The 23,316-nt window shown below is 40.5% G+C and overlaps 1 protein-coding gene across 1 annotated transcript in view; it reads right to left on the bottom strand.

Annotated features, from left to right (window-relative positions):
* Positions 1 to 928: 928 nt before the first annotated feature.
* LOC119972546 (syntenin-1-like) overlaps positions 929 to 23,316 on the bottom strand; it is a 53,409-nt gene continuing 31,021 nt past the window's right edge. The window contains exons 4-9 of the mRNA XM_038809418.1: positions 18,693 to 18,793; positions 18,170 to 18,331; positions 15,149 to 15,324; positions 9,006 to 9,177; positions 6,677 to 6,768; positions 929 to 1,757 (exon numbers count right to left, since the gene is read on the bottom strand). Of these exons, the coding sequence (XP_038665346.1) occupies positions 1,703 to 1,757; positions 6,677 to 6,768; positions 9,006 to 9,177; positions 15,149 to 15,324; positions 18,170 to 18,331; positions 18,693 to 18,793 (758 nt within the window). The 3' untranslated portion in view covers positions 929 to 1,702. The remainder of the gene's footprint in view (positions 1,758 to 6,676; positions 6,769 to 9,005; positions 9,178 to 15,148; positions 15,325 to 18,169; positions 18,332 to 18,692; positions 18,794 to 23,316) is intronic.

Raw genomic sequence — 23,316 nt, 5'->3', positions numbered from 1 at the left:
CCCAATGCTGAGACACTGATTTTTGATCTGAAGGGATATAGGAAGCAGGTAGGAATGTGGAGTTGGGGTGAATTAGCCATCGTCACATTGAATGGTGGGACAGGCTCGAGGAACTGTGTGGCACTAAACTGCTATTTCTTGTACTTTTAATGCACTGTTGCAGACCTTACCGATAGGATTGACACTGAAATCACCAACAGTGTGAACCTGGGGTACTTTCACGAGTTCTGCCCCCAAGAATGACTTAAAGTTAGTGAAATTAAAAGCACCACGATCCAGAAGTAAAATACAGACAAATTCAGCACCTTTCGCCTGCACTTGTATTCCATTTGAAATAAATTCAATTAATAACCAGATGCAGTGATACTCAAAAATAAAACAGCTGCATTGTTTTATGGTTGTGTATCTATGCAAAGAATTGGTAGTGCACCTATACAAAGAATTTATCTAAATTCATTATACTGTACTATAATTGTTCCAAGCTTGCATATCCTGCAAAAGCAAAAGTGGCAGAGGTAGAGTATGGAAAGGATACAGCGAACAATTGCTACACCACTTAAGAAATATCAGCCCTCTTTAAGTCCCTCTAATCTAAGTTTTTTTGTGGCTATGACGGGGAATTGAACAGTCTGAGACTGCTACTGAAGTGCTGGCTTGGGGAAATCCATATAAAAGGATTTATTGCCATGTTAACTTGTTGCAAACATTTAATAGTGATCAGGGATACTGAAAGATACATTTTGTTCAAATATTTTGTTTTCTATTATGTTACAACATTGCCACAGATTGTAAAGTTAGGAAAGTACTCGTATCAGTCTAATGGTTTGTCCTTTAATACTGTGGTTACATTTTACATTATAGAGTGAAAGAGAATGAGACACACACCAGGGAGTGCAAGTGAAAGAGAACTTAAAAAAAGGACACCATAAAATGTTCAAGATTCTTTATTTGTCATTATCAAATTAAACTGTGTTCAGAGATCTCAAAAGACATTTAAGGACACTGATAGTCTCAAAACCTACTAGCAGGCTACACAGAATAAATGTACGAATATAATCAGAATCAAAAATAATCGATCAAGTACATGACACCTACTAGCAGGCTATACAGAATAAATGTACTAATGTAATCAGGATCAACTTACTGGCAGGCTATACAGAATAAATGTACGAATATACTCAGAATCAAAAATAATCGATCAAGTACATGACACCTACTAGCAGGCTATACAGAATAAATGTACTAATGTAATCAGGATCAACTTACTGGCAGGCTATACAGAATAAATGTACGAATATAATCAGGATCAAAAATAACCGATTAAGTACATGACATCTGTCAAGAATCTACATAGATATTGATTAGCTAGAATATGGAAATCAAGATACACAATTTTCCTGGAATAACTGCTCACTGTCAAATCACAATTCCACACCATGTATAAATGATCAAAGGCTATGGAATAATGAAACGTACATATGGAATGATCAGAACAGGATGCTAGTGCACCACTTCTTTGCCATGAAAATAGATAGTATTGAGTTAAACAGCCCGTAATTGGTATTTATATTAGTTTAACAGTGAATATGTAGTCAGGCAGCAATGGTTAATAGCCATTTTACACTTAAAAATGGCTTTGATGTGTAAGCCAGGTACTATCCAAGCTACTGTTTTAACTAGACAAAGACTATACCGGGAGACTTTACACCTCAGGAACAGCATGATCCATAAGGGACTTGACAATGCTTGAAGCCATCCTAGAAAGATAAAATAGAAAAATATACATTAATTTACAATTACAAACAGAAGTCAAATAGCATGAATATAATTTGGCTTACAAATGACAGCTATAAGAAATCTTTTAAAAAGGCTGCTTTCCAAATCTAAAACATGCAGACAAGTATAATACAGATATACATGCACTCATTTATGGATTACGTTTTGGTGTGCAAATCAGAAAGATTAACACAACCTGCAGGAGTTCAAAGTACAGTACTGAACTGTTGTAATTCACATCCAAAACAGTAAGCTCTTCCATCTCATCATATACAGTTGCCTATTTCTGACTGGCTATTTATCAATGCCATCCTTACACAATTGAGCTATCATATAGGTTCTATGTAAATTACATTCCATCAGAAAGCCAGCATAGAATGGAGGAGGCCATTCGGCCCATCGAGTCTGCACCAATCCACTTAAGCCCCCACTTCCACCCTATCCCCATAACCCCATCTAACCTTTTTGGTCACTAAGGGCAATTTATCATGGCTAATCCACCTAACCTGCACGTCTTTGGTCTGTGGGAGGAAACTGGAGCACCCAGAAGAAACCCACGCAGACACAGGGAGAGCCTGCAGTCTCCGTACAGACAGTGACCCAGCGGGGAATCAAACCTGGGACCCTGGTGCTGTGAAGCCACAGTGCTATCCACTTGCGCTACCAGACTTGTGATTTTGATCACTTTCCACATCCATTACCATTGTATATAATTTTTAGGCGATGCAAAATGCAAAAATTCACTGTAGTCAGTAGGAAAATTGATTTAAATTCTCAAGGCATCACGATGGCACAGTAAGTTAGCACTGCTGCCTCACCGTGCCAAGGACCTAGGTTTGATCCTGGCTCCGGGTCATTTCTCCCCGTGTCTGCGTGGGTCTCACCTCCACAACCCGAAGATGTGCCTGATGGGTGGATTGGTCATGCTAAATTGCCTCTTAATTGAAAAAATAATTGGGTACTCTAAATTTATTTAAAAAAATAAACTCCCAGATTGTGGTAGTTCAGTGAAACCAACAGAACACCAACTCTATAATACTTTATCAATCAGGTACAAGGGCAAAAAGTTTTATCTGGTATTGTACATACTATTAAAATAAGGCCATTGAATCCTCAAAATTTCAGCTCCCCGGTTTATTATTCAAAAATTGACCTCCACTTGAGCATTGAAGTCTACTGAAGCCATATAAATGAGAAAATTGCATCTAAAACTTTTCAGTTGGTCAATGTTAATTTGAAATACCAAGTTTCCACTTGAGTAAATGTAACAATTTAACACATCAAGTTTACCTCCAGGGAATCCCAACTAATAATTTTAAACCACTTTCTGAATTCAATTTTCTTATCTCATTACCTTTTTCCAGCATTTAACAAATGTTCCTTGGGATAGAGTTCCCTAGAACCTCACAGATCTTCAATGAAGTGATTATTTTTGGAGTGCATGTATCAGCAATTGTGGTAATTTATTCTTCTAAAGAAGGATAGACCTGAAACATTACTTTCTATCGATTGGGAAAATGAAATTTGCCACAATTGTGTGCAGGCCAAGTTAATGAATACATTCAAGGTAGCTTCCTGGGGAGCTAATCAAGGAGGTTATTTGTTATTTAAGATCTAATATGAAGTAAGGCTAGTTAAAACCTTGCAGAAAAGGAACCTCTTGGGAAGAGCGATCATAATGAAATTCAAAACATAATCAAACTCAGTGTGAAATTCAAGTATGCAAATAGGGTCATAAATGTGAACAAAGCAAACTACATATAGGGGTGTTGAGTTGATTAAGGTAGATAAACAATGAGAACATTTAATGAATACATTCAGAAATTGCAACCATTTCTCAAGAAATAAAAACCCCACAGGTGTAGGCCAACTGTGGTTAATGAGATTAAAGATAGTAATAGTCTAAAAGGAAGATAGATAAAATGAAGCCTAAAATGAGTAGATGGTATACTAATTGACAATCTTGGAATTCAAAGGATAACTTATGAAACAGTAAGAAAAAAAAAGAGATATAAATTTGTAAAAGCTTATCTGCGAATGTAAAAGGAAGAAAGTGTAAAAAAGTCTTTTAGAGGTAGAGAAACAAAAATTATAATGGGGAAGATAACAATGGCAGCGACAAATATTGCATCGTCTTCATGCTAGAAGATACAAAACATTTCAGAAACAGCGGGGAACCAAGGGTCTAGTAAAATCAAGGTGCTTAAGCGTAATGGGACTAAAGTCAACATTTCCCTTGGATCAGATTGTCTACATAGACCTTTTTTTAAGTGACTACAGAGATAGTGGATGCATTGATTCTGATATAGAATTCCCTAGATTCTAAATGGTTCACATGGACTAATAGGTGCAAATCAACCCTGCCATTGAGGGAGAAAGAAAACAGGGAACCATATCCTGATACTATAAGGGAAGACGTGTGCATCTTTATTATGGACATAGTTACAGGACACTTAGAAAAAGGCAGGGCAGAACGACTTATAAAAGGCAAAACCATGTTACTTCATAGCGCCAGGGTCGATTCCCAGTTTGGGTCACTGTCTGTGAGTCTGTACGTTCTCCCCATGTCTGCATGGGTTTCCTCCAGCTGCTCAGTTTCCTCCCCATAAGTCCCGAAAGACATGCTGTTAGGTAATTTGGACATTCTGAATTCTCCCCATGTACCTGAACAGGTGCCAGAATGTGGCAACTGGGGGCTTTTCCCAGTAACTTGATTGCAGTGCAAATGCAAGTCTACTTGTGACAATAAAGATTATAATTATTATTATAGACGCTACTCAAGAGATTACAACACAAATTACTAGCTCATGGGATTGCGGGTAACATTGCAACATGGATAGAGGATTGTTTCATGGCGAACAAACAGTACAAATAAATGGAATGCTTTTGGAAGGACAGTCATAACTGGCAGGGCACCACAAGGATGTGTTTGAACTTCAGTTATTTGTATTAATGACGGACAAGTGAACCAAGCATTATGTATCCAAGTTAGGCGAGAAAGTAAACCTTTAAGAGACATAGACAAATTGAGAGGGGGAAAACATGTGGAATGCGTATAAATGCGGCGTTAACCATTTGGAATTAGAAAGCAAAACAATGAAGGGCTTGGGAAATGTTGGCATTCAAAGAGACTCGAGTGTCTTTGTACATGGAAGTTAACATATTAATGCAGCAAGCAATTAGGAAATAAATAGCATATTAATCTTTAATACAGAGGAATAAAAAGATCTTACTGTGATTAGGATCTTGGAGTACTATTGTAAAAGTTTTGGTCTGCTTACCCAAAGGAGGATATAATTGCTTTATAGGGAATGCAACAAAGGTTCATTAGATTGTTTCCTGGGATGACAATACTCCTCAAGAGGTGAGAAGTGGATTAGGTTTATGTTCCCTCAAGTTTAGAAGAATGAATGTTCTTTGAAAAATGTAAAAATTCTTAAGGTTCTTAACAGATAGGATATTTCCCCTGGCCAAGGAGTCCAGAACTAGAAGTTAGTCTTTTAATAGATCAGACATTTATGACTGAGATGAGGAAGAATGTCTTCAAAAGGTGGTGCATTTTTGGGTCTATAAATCTGTGGATGCTCAGCAGTTTGAGCATATTCAAGACTGATAGAGAATTTTAGAAACTATGGCAATCAAGGGATTATGGGCATAGGTGGAGTTTAGGTATATAATCAGTCATAATCTTATTGAATGGCAGAGCAGGTTGTAGGGTCAAATAACCTAAACTCTTGCATTTATTTTCTTATGCTTTTAAAGTACAATTCCAACAGGGCTCAATGGATAACAATCAGGATTAGGAACTCTGGCCTATTTTTCCACATCTTATATAGAGGACAAATTATACCTGCAAATCTATCTCGGCTGCCATCAGTAAACTAACACGGTGAAATTGTATTTAGACTATGTTTCAATACCACAAGTGATGTACTTGCCAACAAGAGTGAAATTACTGTCTTGATTTTACAGCTAATATCTTGTTTTATAATGCACTATATTGCAGCTAAAATCAACCACTGTGTAAAATTTAAAGATGCTAACACATTTCTGCAGATCAAGTAAAAATCCTAGAAAGACATTTGCCTGAACGGTTCATCACATGACCTGCCTTGATCCATCCCACCCCTACAGTCTCGCTACTGATTTTCCAAAATGTCATTCCTTGCAGTGCATCATCTTCCCACACTAATTAGAAAATGAATAGACTCATTATCTACCGGCTGTTGAGAATCATCCAAACAGCTTTCTTCCCCAGCCCCCACAAGTCCAATGTTTTCATAACTATTTAACAGAAATGTTCAAAAAACAAATTGTTTAAAAACATTTATATAGTATGATTTTTTTTCCTGAGAAGCTCACAGTAGAGTCCTGGAGATTAGCCACCAGAATATCCAAGACTCCAGAGCAATCTGATCGGCTGGCAGCCTTCAGATCAATTGGATTGGTGACAAATTGATGAAAACATTATAGGCGCTAAAACAAAAGTAATTTCATGGGGTTTTCCTGAAAGCGCCCAATGGTTAAATAAATTATATTTCCAAATAACATTTTGCATTTAAGGGCAAAGACTACAGTTTTTGAATGTGAAATTTGTAATTAATTTTCAGAATTGTAGCACATCAAAAAGGCTGTCAAACATTTTTAAATCTTGTTTTCAAACAGCCAAAAATTATGTTTACAGAATTTCATTGTTTTTTTTTTTTAAATTGGTTGTGATGTACGTGACCTTGCTAAGGCTACACTTATTGTCCATCCTTAGTTACCCTGTAATAGTGATGTGTCTTGTCCTTGGAATGCTGCAGTTGTTGTGCGAAAAAGTATTCATCTTGAAGTAGACTGTTTTAAGAAGTGATGCTATTGACAAATACCCCGTAAACATACTATAATCAGCATTTACCTTTTCATCATGTGGTCATGAATATAGGAAGGCATGATGGTAATGGTTATTGCATTCCCCGCTGTTGCCAGAATGTCAGCAATTTGTGTATCCTATTCAAACAAAAAAAAACATTTAGCAATTTTATAAACTACTTCAAATTATTTCATGCACATCAAATTAGCACAATTTTGAAAAAAGGACCAGAAACTTTTTGTATTCGTAGCACTTGGCAGTCTTTTCTCCCTCTTATACAGCTCTATATCTGGTTACGTTTTGAAGATGGATTACAATCTACTGTGAATGTCTCCCACATTCAGTCATACATGGAGGAGGACAATTAAAATAACTAAAAGAGGCTCCAAAAATATCTCCACCTTCAAACGATGGCGAGTTTAGCACATTAGTGCAAAAGACAATGACAGTGTTTGCAGCCACCTTCAGCCAGAGGTGGCAAGTGGATGAACCATCTCAGCCTCATTTCGAGCTCCCAGTATCACAGAAGCCAGTCTTCAACCAATCCAATTCACTCCACATGATGTCAACGTACTGGACACCGCAAAGGCTATGGGCCGTAACAACATTTTGGAAATAATATTGAAGTCTTGTGCTCCAGAATTAGGCACACCCAAGTCTATTCTTAGTACAGCTACAGCAATGATATCAACAATGTGGAAAATTGCCCAATCTATGCCCTGTACACAAGAGCAACAGATATATGGGAACATCGTTACCTGCAAGTTCCTCTCAAGGCCACACAACATCCTGACTTGGAACTGTAATGGCATTCCTGCACTGTTGCTGGGTCAAAATCCTGGAACCACCTTCCTAACAGCACAGTGGGTGTACCTACACTACATAGACCAGGGTGGTTCAAGAAGGCAGTTCACCAGCACCTACCAAGCGCAATTAGAGATGGGCAATAAATGCTAACCTAGCCAAATTACTTGTGATAGGTTAGATTTGAACCCATATTTTACCAGAGCAAGCTCAATCTAATTAAAGTTATTGACTGTCCTAAAGGGATGAAGGACTAGAAGGCTCAACAGTAGCATTTGAAAAGAACGAGATTACTTATGCACAAGGGAAAATTGGAAACTATTTTGTGGAAATCTCTGGAAGAAAAGTTAGACAAAATAATTATAATAATCTTTATCGTCACAAGTAGGCACTGCAATTAAGTTACTATAAAAAGCCCCTAGTCGCTACATTGCGGCGCTTGAAGGAGAAAGAGGGAGAATTCAGAATGTCCAAATTACCCAACAGCACGGGACTTGAGAGAGGAAACCCGAGCACCTGGAGGAAACCCACACAGACATGGGGAGAACGTGCAGACTCCACACAGACAGTGACCCAAGGCGGGAATCGAACCTGGGACACTAGTGCTGTGAAGCTACAGTGCTACCCACTGTGTCGCTATTGCTAGTAATAGAGAAGCTCTGACGAAGACTCATCCAGACTCAAAACATTAGCTCTGTTCTCTCTCCACAGATGCTGTCAGACCTCCTGATATTTTCCAGTATTTTCTGGTTTTGTTTCAGATTCCAGCATCTGCAGTAATTTGTTTTAATCTTAGAATAATAGTTCGTCTAGGCCCAAAAAAAGAAAAAGGCGCTGCCACAAGTAAAAAAGTTTTAAAAAACACGAACATAGATGGCGGGCTCAGCCGTCCCCAGCCTCTCTCGACCGACTTCAGGAAGAGGTTGGGAGGCCAACCTGACCCCAGGTCTCAGAGACAGGATTAAATGTGCACCCTCGATCCACCAAAGACTGTGCTCTGTGTTACAAGGATCTTGTGACCTCAAATGCCTCCATGAAAGCACCTCGCAACGCTTCAAATTGGGCTTTGACGACCTGCACCGCAGAGTGGAGACATTCAGATGGATCAACATCATCGCTAGCAACCGTCATCTGTCGGAACACACCACACTGGCAGGATGCAAAACCTCCCAAAAGCATCGGTGCCACTAATGGGAAGGCCCCATTCCAAGCCTTCCATCTGCCACCAATCAACAAGGATTTAAGCATTTTATCTCGACTCAATAGTGACCCAAAATTTTTATTTAAAAAAAATAAATTAATTTACAGGATGTGTCTCTCGCTGGTTAGGCTAGCATTTATTGCCCATCCCTAGTTGCCCGACAGAAGGTGGTGGCGAGTTGCGTTCTTGAACCACTGCAGTCTTCGAGGTGTAGGTACACCCACTGTACTGTTAGGGAGAGTTCCAGGATGTTGCTCCAGCGACAGTGAAGGAATTATTCGCATTGTCAGGTAGATGCCAGTGTTACAGTTGTACAGGAGCAACTTGGTTAGGGGTGCGGCACGTTTGCACAAAAGGGTGACTCCTTACCTTCAGTCCAATGACATTCTGTCCATTAATCTCACAGATATTATGTTCTGTTAGGAGTCCATTTCTGGCTGCAGAGCTGTCTTTCACAATCGAGGTGATTTTTCCATTTTTGAAAATGAAGCCAACATGCCCTGTGCTGTCTTTGTGCATAGTGATGGTTCGTTCAAAGGGCCTACACAAAAATGAAGTCCCATGAGCTTATAGATACAATGAACTAATAACCATGATAGATCATTGTTGCTTAAACCCAAAAGAACAGGAGCATTTAATTTTCCTCTCCTGTCCCTTCAAAGTTTCAAATACAACATTGTACGTATATTTGCTACTCCCTGCATTGCATGGGGCTGAAATTAGAATTTCCAATTTTTGGATTAAATGTTAAATTGAGGTCCCATCTACCACCTCGCACGAATTAAAAAAGCATTTTAAAAGCAACATTCTCACATTGTCCTGAACATTTGTCCTGTAACAAATAAAACAAAGTAAATATTACTTTGCTGTTTGTGACCCTGTGATGCCAAACTGGCTGCAACATTTGTGTGAACAACAGTGGTCTTGCTTCAAAAACAATTCTTTAACTGTGAAGCATTTCAGGATGTTAGGAGATTGCAATATGGTGCAACATAAATACAGGCATGTCCTTTTGCTCATTTTAAATCCATTCCTTTCCAGGGCTCCAGTCTTTCTAGTTCAATACTTTAGACAAATAAAATGAAGCTTTGTGTCATAGAATCATAGAATTTACAGTGCAGAAGGAGGCCATTCAGCCCATCGAGTCTGCACGGCTCTTGGAAAGAGCACCCTACCCAAGGTTAACACCTCCACCCATATCCCCATAACCCAGTAACCCCATCCAACACTAAGGGCAATTTTGGACACTAAGGGCAATTTATCATGGCCAATCCACCTAACCTGCACATCTTTGGACTGTGGGAGGAAACCGGAGCACCCGGAGGAAACCCACGCACACACGGGGAGGATGTGCAGACTCCGCACAGACAGTGACCCAAGCCGGAATCGAACCTGGGACCCTGGAGCTGTGAAGCCATTGTGCTATCCACAATGCTACCGTGCTGTCATCAATCTTGCATTTCAACTTTAATGACCCAATGCATTATAAATCGACTCTGCAAACTGGATATTCTTATTAAATTCATAAATATATTTTTCCAAGCGTAATGTAAAAAATTATGGTCCTCAAATTTTGAAAAAGCAGCACCACAATATTTTGAACCACAGAAACTGAGTTTGCACATTCATTGCCTTATCCTTAATAGCTTATTTTACCAAGTTCTGCTGTAGACATTGGGAACCAGAGTGTCACTGAACAATCCAATTCATCCTGTTAGGCTGATGAATCAAGCCTGTTGAAACTATTTGAATAGCACTAAAAGGCAAAATTCTGTATTTTAAACCATTTTAGCCCAATTTTCTCTCATCTAGGTCAACCATAAAAACACAGGAACAATAAATCTAAGAGTTGCGATTGCTCAGAAGAGACATCCGAATAAGCTGTGGCTCTTTATATTGGAAATATCGGTATCACAAAAGCCATTCAAGAAAATATTTAACATTGAAAAATCCTTCCAGAATGCTTCATGGATGCATGACCAAAAATGAATATATGCCAAGCAAAGGGACATAATAGGAGTTACCAAAAGATTAGTCAGTCAGAGGTGGATTTTAAGAAGGGCCTGTATAAGGAGATAATCTGAGAAACAGTCGGGTTTAAGCAATGAATTCTAGAATATCAAGGCACATTAAGAATGGATAGGACATACGACAGGCCAGAGTCAGTGAATTGGAAAAGGTCAGGTGAGAGAAAACAGGGAATGATGAAGGCGGCGGCATGGTAAAGGTCAGAGAAAAGTCATGAAAGGATTAAAACACTAATCGGCAGCAATGAAGAACTTGGAGCCATTGCCAATGAACAGAATTTTGGAACGCAATTTTGAAAATTTACAAGATCACAGTTGAGGGAAGGCAAAAACTGACAGGTTAGCGTGTTTTGTGGTTTACCAAATTAGCTTTCAAGGGAACAGAGAAGAAAACAAGAAACTTTTGTATCAGCTCTTTATCATTGGCATTGTTTTTCTTCGGTCTCTCCCAGGAGGGGAAGTGGGGAGAAGAGGAGGAAAGGAGGAGCCCAGTAGAAAAATATGATTTAATATGAACCTGATGGCCTTTTCTCATCTTGACTAACAGTTATACCCATTGTTACTACCCAATTTGTATTAATTAGAAAATACTCAATATACATATCTAAATCTAGCTTTTGGAGGTTTAAATAAATAGGATTATTTAGCATGCATTTACCCCAAAAGTCTAACTATGACTCACACACTTGAGAAAGATACAATTCAAGAAAAGAGTGCACCTTTTACAAGTTGTAAACAAAAGCCTAGTTCATAATTCAGGTGTTTGACTCATAGTAGGAAACAGTTGCTGCGGGACGTTTGAAAGTGGCATTTTCAATCCAAGAGTATTTAGTTGGATTCAAAACAGGAGTCATGTCACCTATCATTTTTTCTTCATGAGTTCAAGTTTCTTTACAGGTGGACTTGGAATAGGAATCCGACTGAGAGACTTGTAATGAAATGAAATGAAATTCGCTTATCGTCACGAGTAGGCTTCAATGAAGTTACTGTGAAAAGCCCCTAGTTGCCACATTCCGGCACCTGTTCGGGGAGGCTGGTACGGGAATTGAACCGTGCTGCTGGCCTGCTTTAAAAGCCAGCAATTTAGCCCAGTGTGCTAAACCAGCCCCAGACAGCAGGTTTCAAGTTTACAATGGTATAGATGTTACCTGCCTTGTTCAGCAGCTGGTATTCTGCAGTGGGTGGTCTTCGTAAACTAACCATTTCACTTTGTTTCTTGGAGTAATAAATGTTATCTACAGCCGTTTTTTTCTCACTATGACAAATTTTAGTGGCGTGGCTTCCATTGTTTACACAATGAATTGGAGCCATGGTGATTGATGGACTGGGGGAACAAGTGATAACCCATTTTTATACCGGCTACAATTAGCTCACTTGAGACTTAATTTGATATTAAATCTTCTCAGCTCATTGCAATGACTGGTGAATCATACCAAACAGCATGCTCCTTCAGCCATTTTATAAATCCCTTCCACTGAGTTGGTAGGGGTCGTCTCGCCGCACCAGAGAAATCCACTTGCAGTTCAGAACTTGCCAGAGGCTTGCAAACGTCACCTGGCCTCTGGCAGCCTCTAAAGGTTTGTTGGTACCCATTTTTTTTTCTTTAATATAAATTTAGAGTACCCAATTCATTTTTTCCCAATTAAGGGCAATTTAGCTTGGCCAATCCATCTACCCTGCATATCCTAGGGTTGTGGGGACGAAACGCACGCAAACACGGGGAGGTTGGTGCCCGTTTCAAATAAAAGACAATTTATTGCTTGGTAGAACAAAACAAACATTGTTGTAAAGGTTGCTGAAGGTTTTAATTTTGCACTCATCAGGATAGAATCACAAGAATATCAACTCTCAATGGGAACAATTTATACTGATGGGTTGGCAAGCGGGCCCTGATTTGTAGAGACATAGCAATGGAGATTGCACCAGAGAACAGTAAACTCTCAAACATTTGTTTACATAGACTGATTGGTCAAGGCAATGAACCACAGAATGGCTGTCGCCCAAGTTTCGGTTTAATTGAAAAAGGAACAATGCATGGACATAGTCTTTTGGTTTGCATAGTACAGGACCCTGTGTGAATATATGTAGTTTCTAGCATGCATAAGTGAGCTACGTGTAGTTTCTAGCATCCATACGTGAGCTACATTGCAAGCCCAACTGATATTCCTAAATTGGTTGTTTTGGGATTGTTTAGTAGAATCCCATTCATCACTATGTTCCAGCTTTGTAAGCACTCGCTGGTTGCAAAGTCAATACTTTGCCTGTTGCGAACTGAAGGAGCATTCTGTCTGGTATGATTCACCAGTCATTGCAATGTGTAGCCTTCTTACCTGGCATCACACTGACACTGAAACTTATATACATCATTCATTTGTGTAGTAGACCGTAGTCTTTTTGGCTTGACAGTAGATTCTGGTTAGTGAAGAATACACTTGTGTTCTACTATAGAAGAAGGGTGAAACATATAACTTCACCTGCTGCTCAAATATTTGAGACAGCTTATCCTTCCAGGGTAATTTGAAATGAAATGAAATGAAAATCGCTTATTGTCACGAGCAGCCTTCAAGTGAAGTTACTGTGAAAAGCCCCTAGTCGTCACATTCTGGCGCCTGTTCGGGGAGGCTGTGACGGGAATCGAACCGTGCTGCTGGCCTGCTTGGTCTGCTTTCAAAGCTAACGATTTAGCCCTGTTCTAAACAGCCCCTGAAATCACTGATTTGAGATATAGTGGATGTTTTTCAGGTCCAAAAGTGACAGCTTTATGCCCTTTTGAGTTTGTGCAATATACAGCAAGCAATTATCTGATTGGGATGGCCAATATCCTACAGATAGCTGCGAGATACCATTTCAACATCATGCTTGCACCACATCATGCTTGCACAATGCAAAAATGGCTCTATTTATAAAGGTTGCTCACAAGAATAATCTTAGCATCCAAGGGTATATTGATCAGTGAATGTGGGCTTGCAGTACACAACATTAGAGAATCCATTGACAGGTTCCTTAATGTGCTGAGTAAAGGGAAGTGCTCTATTTCAAATGTGAATTTGAGCGCAGGATGGAGCCTATTAAGGTGTGCAAGGAAATTCTTACATACAGCTGCAAATTCAAATATAGCAAGCGTATCATCTACTAAATCAAAATACGCAAAGGGTAGATGGTTAGGGATCATTCCAACAAAGAAGCGTTTCTCATGTCAACCGATGACGAAGATGCTTACGAGGGCTGAGTGTAGAGGGGATCCCATTGCAACACCATGTATTTGGACATACGCTTGTTAAAACATACAAATTGTTGAGTTCATAAAATGCAGATTCAAACAACGGCAGTGAATCAAGATCACAATGATATTTTGACATTGTGCACAATTTCCTTCAGAAGTACATTAATGAATAGACTAGTAATGTCGAATGAGCACATAGACGCAGCAGTGTTATCGATATGCAAGTTTTGTATGGTCTTGGCAAAGGTGAAAGAATCTTTCAGTGTATTTGTGGAAAATGTGCTCAGAACTTGTCACTCACTCAATAAATTAGTGCTGTGCAGAACCAGTCATAGAGAACATCACCTTTACGTATCTCGGACAGCCCATACTAGGTAGATGTTGTGAACCATGAGGATGAATTCCATCATATACACCACCAGGGAGCTTGTTACTCTTACACAAGTATAACAAGTGTTTGTGTAACTTGTTTTTGAGCAGGGCTACATGGTCACGTTTAGCGGCAAGTCCAATGGATATGAATTTGGATCCGTCATTAAGGACAGCATGCATTTTGTCAATATAGTCACGCTGGTTAAGGATGACTATTCAAGTTCCTTTGTCATGCTTACAGATACATATGTCTGGGCTGACATTGTATGCTACCAGAAATTTGTGCGATGTGAAAAATCAGCCAAACTTTGTGTACCCTGTAATATGTGCGTTACATCAGCTAGGTGCACTTTCAAGTGCTCAGCGTCTTCATTGGACGCTGGTTTGTGGCGAGATAACGGGGAAACCGAGGAGTTCGTACCTCTTCTCATTTAAGTCCCATCAGAGTCACTTACCAACCAATCAGCACCCTCTTTGCATGCAATTTTTGTTCAATTTTGAGATTTGGTATTCTTAAGATTCTGTCCTGATGAGTGCAAGACACAAGGTTTCGACAAGTCAATTTTTCAGAAAAGGCAGTTCCAGAAAATTGGATACGGAATGGAGTCCATATTTAAAGTTATGAACAGGAGATGCCTTCATGGGACAAGACAATTAGCTACGCCACCTCACTTAAATTCCCAGGAATCCATTCTTTACACAGCATGGTGCTCCATGGCCAAACTAAAATAAAACTCTTACATGGGATATCTAGGTTCACACCTGCATGGTTCAACCAACCAGTAGTTAAATTTAAAGACTGTGACAAAATTCCAACCTTTTTAGAACAAAATAAAAAGCAACCTCCATCAGGAATTTTAACAGTTTCAGCTGAAAGAGCACATTCTTACCTGTCACGAACTATGATATTAATCTTTTGATCAGAGGCTTGTTTCAGGACTTTATGACTCTTGTCGCTATTCCAGCCTGCGCAATTCTCACCATTTATCTGTAATACCTGGTCACCAAACCTTAATCCAGCCAGAGAGGCAGGCGAGTTTGCTTGTACGAGTTGGACAAAGACACCCTTGCAAGCAAAGAAGAAATGCAATGGAAAAAACATTCATTAATTTTCTCCTTCCTCATTGCACCATAAAAAGAACACACGTGCTACCACTGGTCATAGACCATACAACTGTTATTAATCTATTTCCAATAGCAAATATTGAGTTTCGTAATGTCAATTGTAATTTATGCAAAAACACATTATTGTATCGATGCATGGCTACAATAATCTGGTGAAATTGTTTTTAAACAAACTTGATACAAGTAAAAGTTCAGGAACATGAAATGCAGTTAAACTCCACCACTTTTTTTTTTAAAGTCTGCAAGATTTAGGATTAATTTGTATATTTTAACAAACGCTTCCTCCAACTCAAATTTAAATAAACAAACGTGCATCAGAAATTTAATCATAAGAAATAGAAACCATTTAAAAAGCAAGCACAAATAAGGATTGTTAATTATTAATGGCGTTTTCTTTGAGTGGAGTAAAGATTAAGGTCAGTGGAGAAACAAGTTAAATGACAAGTGTTGCTTAACTGCAAAGCAAAAACTCAACTGGCACATCAAGAGCCTTTACAGAAGGAAACATGTCCTTATTTGGTCTAACCTGTATATTACATACAATACTTATGCAACACTGAAACAGGATATTCAGCCTAAAAGCCTGTCCAACCTCCTTCCTCACTGCCCATTAGATATCTTTCTATTCCTTGCATAACTATCTAGCCTTCCCTTAAATTAATGTTTTATTGAACCAATGGAAAATTTTAAACCAAAAAGGTGTCAAAAAGAGCAGCTTTGGGGTCATTGAAACATTATACATCTGGAAATGTTGAAACATTTCATAAATGTTTCACCTTGCAGTAAAAGTTGCTAGGTTTCTTAGTTCTTCATCCAGAACGGAATATGCCTCTGGCAGAGGTTTTAGAGACCAACAGACGGTAAATGCACGAATATGATCCAATGCCTTTCAAGCAAAGCATTTTTAAAAAAACATAGCGACAGCTTCCTTGCATCCTTCACTCATCTGTCAGAGGCATTTCAAAATTCCTTCAAGAAACATGGTCAAGCACATTAGGTTTCACAAGGTTTTTTTGTTGGGAGCTAGGTGAATTTTCTTTTCAAAAAAAGGTATTAAAAGTCTGACCACAAACTTTGTTATAGGATTGCAAATTACAGTACATTATAATTTGGAAAGGCCAGTTTAAATTATTTTCTAACTCTAGCAGCCTTGATGGCTTTTTGGATTACCAATTGCTCAAGATTTGGTGCAAAAATGTCCAAAGAACAGCATCTTATTCAATTAAATAAAAACTGCATAAAGACCAAAACATTTAAAAGGAATGTTTGCATTTTTCCAGTTCCTATTTCAATGACATTCCAAATTGTTTCTGAATTCAAACCAGAGAGATAAGTTACAATATGGAATTAACTGTCTGAAAAAAAGTCAGAAGCAGATTCAAGGCACTTTCAAAAAAGGAACTGGATATACAACTAAGGGAACATTCATAGTAGTCAGGGATAAAAGAATGAGCTGTGTTTGGCAGTTGGGTAGATGTTCAGCACAGGCACAATGGTCTCTAATGCCAATCCCCAATTGACCAGGTGAAGGTGGTGGTGAGCTATCTTGAATCTCTGCAGTCCATCGGGTATAGGTACACCACAGTGGCTGTTGGGAAAGGAGTTCCAGGATTTTGACCCAGTAAAGCATCGGCAATATAGTTCCAAGTCAGGATGGTTTGTGACGTTGGGGGGGGGGGGGGGGGGGGGGGGGGGGGGGCGGATTTGCAGGTGATAGTTGTGTTCTAATGAATCTTCTGCCTTGGCGAGTTCCTGCAGTGCATCTTAGAGATGGAACACACTGCTGCCACTATGCGCTGGTGGAGGAGAGATTGAATGTTGAAGGTGTTCGATGGTGTGCCAAATCAAGCAGGGTACTTTGTTCTGGGTGTCGAGCTTCCTGAATGTTGTTGAAGCTGCACTCATTTGGCATGTGGAAAGTATTCAACCACGCTTTGGACTTGTGCCTTATAGATGGTGGCAGGTTGAGTAAGCAGGTGAGTTACTCTCTGCAGAATTCCCAACCGCTGACTTGCTCTTATCGCCACAGTATTTATATGGCTGGACCAGTTCAATTTCTGGTCAATGGTAACACCCAGGATATTGATAATGGTATTGTCATTTAATATTAAGGGGAAATGGTTAGCTTCTCTCTTTTTTGGAGATGGCACTTGTGTGGCATGAATGTTACTCGTCATTAATCAGTTTAAGCACAAATCTTATCCAGGTCTTGCTGCCTATGGATATGGGTTGCTTCAGTGTCAAGAGTCACAAATGGTGCTGAATATTGCGCAATCATCCACGAACATTTCCAATTCTGACCTTGGTCATTGATGAAACAGCTGAAGATGGAGACAAAATAGTCTGGGCTCTAAGCCATCGCCATGACATCAGCTAATATGCGATTGGCTGATAAAGGGCATATTTGCAAAAGTATCAGCTACTTACAAGCAAACCAGACACCATTTCTTCAGCCCCATCAATAGCTACCCTCAAAATCAGCATAGTCATAAGAGACATATTTTGTGCAAGACAATGAGATTTTTAAGTTGGGTGGATGAAAAATACTAGTTGCTTAAAATGTAAATAATTCAGGGGAAAATAAAATATTTTTTTTACCTGAACGTTAGCCCAACAAGAACCTTCCAAACATCCAAGGCACCCGGGTAAACAATTAAAGCATTGATGAAACCTCCCTTTTTCAATAAACAACTGAGTATCATTACCAGTTTCCTGGTACATTTTGTTGACTCTAATGTTCTCAACATTATAAATCCATGTGTAGAGCTCTAGTGAGTGGCACTTACATTGTCAATTGATTTGAGGCGAATGCCAATCTTTCCATCCTGATCCTTGCAGAGAATTAATTCCCGGATACCCTGTTTGATTTCAGCTCGCCGAAGGCCCAAATCGGTTCCAGTTACTGGTGCCACCATGTTATTTATGCTAGATGGTCTAGCAACAGTTTGCTGTCAGATATAGAAGTATATCCAAATAATATTTTTGAAATCTTTGAAAAGCATTACATGTCTGTTCACACTATGATCTGGAATCTTTTACATTACCAAAATAGTTTTAGGTTTTCACTGATGCGGAACATAGAGATGACGATCTGAGTAGCACTTTTCCTGGTCATATTCTGCAGATTTCAACTTGGTTACCGATTTAACTTGGCCACAGTATGTCAATTGAGATTTCATTGCTACATGTATTTGTCTTTGCTACGTGTATTTGTTTTTGGTTGAAGTGAGGGTGTTGAGAGAGAGGTGGGGTGGTGATTCACGGAAACTCATGTCATAAGGTAAAAGTAGTAAGAAATACATCACTTGCCTGTGGCACTGCAACCATAGCCATACTCTTTTCTATCTCTTCTTCATTCAGATTAAGTCCCATAAACTGAGACAATTCAGGGTACAGGCGGGGATAAAGCCCTACAAAACAAATGCAAAGATTTTTCAGACTTATGCAGTTTAATCTACAAAAATGCAGTTGGAGGTTTAAAAGTGACTAACTTTCAAACAAAGCAATATAGGCAACACTTTCAAAACGGAATTCAAATCTAGCTTCACCAGAGCCTTACCACCAATTATCAATAGTTATACAATAAATTTAACACAGAAGAATAGACATCATATCATTGAAGATCTCAAGATAGATGTGTGATCTATCTATCTAGATACATCTACAGCTACCAGACCCCATATCTGGGATGTTTGGGCAGATGTCTGCAGATTTGAGGATTTTACAGAGTTTGGGCCCTAGGCCCAGCGTGTACAGTATCAAAAATAAAAGGTTTTGGGGGTTGGGGGGGGGGGGGGGGGGGGGGGGGAGAGGAGAGGAGAGAGAAGCCCAGGGGTTTCCCGACGGCATGGGGCTGCCCCACAATGGGAATCCCATTGAGCAGCCGGCATAACGGAGCATCCAGCCAGCGGGGTGAAACAGAAATGTGGTGAGGCGGAGAATATAGCCCCATAGGTTTGAGCCAGGAAGTGGGTTGGCAGTTTTCGGAGATGAGAGTTGGATATTAAAGGATTGGTTTCTGGGTGGCCGTTTTGCGAAGCTGGAGGAGAAATATGGGCTGGGGCAAGGAGATATCTGCAGGTACGGGATGTTGCCAGGAAGGAGGCTCGAGGCTCCTCAATAGTGCTGGCCTTCACATTGCTGGGGGAGGGTGGTGTCAGCGATCTATGGGAGCATTCTGGGGGAGGACAAGGTATCATTGGAGGGGATTAAATGGGAGGAAGAGTTGGGGGAGGGTATGAGGAAGGACTGTGGTGTGGGGTGCTCCGGAGGGTAAACGCCTCAAACCGCGTGCGCAAGGTTGGGGCTGATACAGTAAGGTGGTATACAACAGTGTTCTTCAAACTCAGGGGTGCGACCCGCGGGTGGGTCGCATGCATGTGTCGGGAGAGTCGCGGAGCAGTCCTTCAAGGCGCTCCCGATCGCGCGAATCAGCCGGCGTTTAATAACGCCGGGTGCAAGCGGCCTTCAAAACGGCCGCGAACATATATTTGTTTTTTTTTTTTAAACGGCTGCATTGCGCATCGATGATCGGTGTGCATGCGCAAAACTATATAGTTTTGCGCATGCGCACCAATGATCGGGCGCGCATATGCAACACAGCCGATTTTTAAAAATATGTTGGTGGCTATTTTGAAGGCCGCTTGCAGCCGGCGTTATTAAAAGCTGGCTGCTGCAGAGACAAGATTTTTTTACTTAATCTATCTAATCTTCCTGCCTAAAGGGAGGCAGAGGACAGGTGACGCCCCCTGAACATAGACGTCATGTGCTTTGGGCGCGATTGAGATTCCTCCATTTTGTTAGCAGCAAACAAGCAACAGGACTGTAAATATTTAAATGGATCATTTTGTTATAAGGAAGAGAGGACCAGAGACACAAACAGGTCAGGATCTCACAACTAAACCTGAAGAGAGTGGCTCAGGAGAATCCACAGCAGGACAAAGCAGTGTTGGTGTGTGCTGTTCAGGAGGGTCCACACCAGGACAATCCACACCAGGACAAAGCAGTGCTGGTGTGAGCTGTTCAGGAGAATCCACAGCAGGACAAAGCAGTGTTGGTGTGAGCTCCAGGGCCTCTGGCGAACAGCCGATTAAGAAGAAACTGAAATCAGGTACAAAGCAGTATAAAGACTATTTTTTAAGGTATGGATTTATTAATTGTGCCAATGCAAAACAGATGCAAGGCCCATGTCTGTTATATGCAGGGAAATACTAGCAAAGGAAAGTTTAAAACCCTCAAAACTTCAAAGGCATTTGAAGACTAAGCATGGCGAGTTCGAGGACAAACCTCTTGATTTTTTTCAAAGGATGCAACGAGAACTTAAATCGTCGGCTGAAGTCCTCAGCAGAAATGTTACATTGAACGACAAAGTACAATTAGCCTCTTACATGGTAGCTTACTGTGTAGCTAAAGAGAAAATGCCCCACACTATAGCAGAGAAATTAATTCTCCCTGCAGCATTAGATATAGTTTGTATGGTCATAGATGAGAGGTTCGTTGAAAAAGTGAAATGCATCCTTCTTAGTGATAGCACAGTGGCTCGCCGAATTTCTGATATTGCTGAGAATTTAGAAGCCCAGCTTATTTCTCATTTAAAATCAGCGCAGGTGTTCTCAATACAACTGGATGAAAGTACAGGCATTTCAGATTGTGCAACCTTGCTAATATACTCTAGGTATGTTTGGCACAAGGAATTTGTTGAAGATTTGCTGTGCTACCTGACTTTTGCAACCCACACGACTGGTGCAGAAATTTTTGATGTTTTGAATAGTCTTGTGGTTGGAAAGTGCAGGCTTGACTGGGGTTGCAGAGGAATCACAAGTGATTGGGAAAAACAGCGGAGTTATAGTAAGGATTAAGGAGGCAGCTGGTCAGAACATTGTTTGGAATCATTGTTTTATTCACCGTGAGGCACTGGCACCGAAAGGAATTCCATCCAATCTTTGAAGTGGTGTTGAAAGGAATAGTGAAAGTTGTGAATTTCATTAAACGCAGCCCACTCAATACCAGACTTTTTGACACTGTGTTCCGATATGGGGGCTGAGCACACACATTTATTGTTCCACACAAGTACGTTGGCTGTCAAAGGGCCGGATGCTACTCAGAGTTTACGAACTGAGGTACGAAATCCACGCTTTACTCCTCGAGAAATGATCTCCTCTGGCTGATTCGTTTGCTAATGAAACTTGGATGCTAGCAATGTCTTACTTTGCAGGCATCTTTTCAATTCTAAATGAACTGAACCTCAAATTGCAAGGTAAGGATGATGATTGCTTTCAGCATTCTGAAGAAATCAAAGCTTTCCAAAAGATATTGAAAGTTTGGCAATTGCAAGTGGGAAGCCAAAACTACTACATGTTTCCCACACTGCTACAACACATTGCAGAAAACAGCAATAGTAAGGAAACTGTAAATGGATTGGCAAGCCTTATTGAGTTGCATCTGGCTGCCTTGATTGACAATTTTGGTCGCTACTTTCCAGAGAAGTTTAAGATTCTGAGAGAGAGGAGGGTGGGTGAAAAATCCCTTTGAGTTTGAGACCCCAGAATCAGTTCTTAACTTGCAGCTGACTCCAAAAGAAGAAATTGAGCTTATGCGTCTCAGCTGTGACAGCATATTAAAAACACGGCACAAGTCAATGAGGCTGTCAGCATTTTGGAGTACCATCTTGGAGGAGTATCCGGAGCCGAGTAAAACAAGCATTTTGTTGCTCTTGCCCTTCACAACGACCTACATGTGCGAGGTTGGATTTTCCCTTCTCACAAAAGATGAAGATGCCACAAAGGAACCGGCCGAATCCATCACACGATATGCGCACAGCCCTTTTTCTGTGAACCTAATTCAAGTCAGATTGTGAGGAACAAGCAGGCTCACCTCTCGCATTAACGGCAAGAGAAAATGGTGGGTTGTGAAGGTCGGTAAAAATGAGTCCCCGTAAAAAAAGTTTGAAGAACACTGGTATACAAGGATCACCTCCCGAGGACGAGCCGACTCTTTGAGGGGGTGGAGTACGTGTGGAAGCGCTGTGGGAGGAACCCCGCAAACCATGTTCACATGTTTTGGTCCTGCCCAAAACTGGAGGGGTATTGGAGGGAGGTCTTTACGGTCATCTCCGGGGTGGTGCATGCGAGGTTCAAACCAGGGCCCCCAGCAGCCATATTCGGAGTGTCGGACCAACCTGGAGGCAAGTACGGAGGCAGATGTCTTAGCCTTCGCCTCGCTGATTGCCCGAAGGTAGGACCTGTTGGGGTGGAAGTCAGCTTCTGCGCCCTGTGTGTTGGCCTGGCAGGAGGACCTGTAGGAATTTTTAACGCCCGAGAAGGTGAAGTTCAAGCTAAGGGGTAGGATGGAAGGGTTCTACAATTCATGGGCATTGTTTATCATGCACTTTCAAGAATTGGATGCCATCAAACATTAGTGGGGGCGGGTGGTTTGAGCATATGGCTTATTGGTTATAATCATGCATGGGATGACCGTGGATTCTCTTTTTCTTTCTTGTTTTGCATTTGGGATGTAGGGGGGAGGTTTGGGTTTGTAGGATAAAGGGGCTGCTGGTCAGGGGATTGCTATTGTATTTGTTATTGTTGGTTATCTGTTGTTGGGTGTATATTTGATAAAAATGTGGAAAATGAGAATAAAATTACTTTTAAAATAAATAAAAGGGGTCGATTAAAATTGCTATCCGGGGCACCAGCTTTGAACGCAGTCAATTGGAGTTCTTCCAGTTTTGGGAGGCCAGAAAGGGGTCCAGTATCTGTATATCTCATCTATAAATGTCCAAAAGGAGATCTGGAAAAGGAGCCCGAGAAAGGAATACCAGCATTCGAGCCCAAGGACCAATACCACCTCCCAGAAACACCTGCCAAGTTTGCGGTTGGAGATGTGGCTCTAGGATTGGGCTCATCAGCCATGCAACGATCCACAGAACCCATGA

Source organism: Scyliorhinus canicula, chromosome 10 (genome assembly GCF_902713615.1).
Source record: "Scyliorhinus canicula chromosome 10, sScyCan1.1, whole genome shotgun sequence".
NCBI lineage: Eukaryota > Metazoa > Chordata > Chondrichthyes > Carcharhiniformes > Scyliorhinidae > Scyliorhinus > Scyliorhinus canicula.
This window is presented reverse-complemented; position numbering and strand designations above follow the sequence as displayed.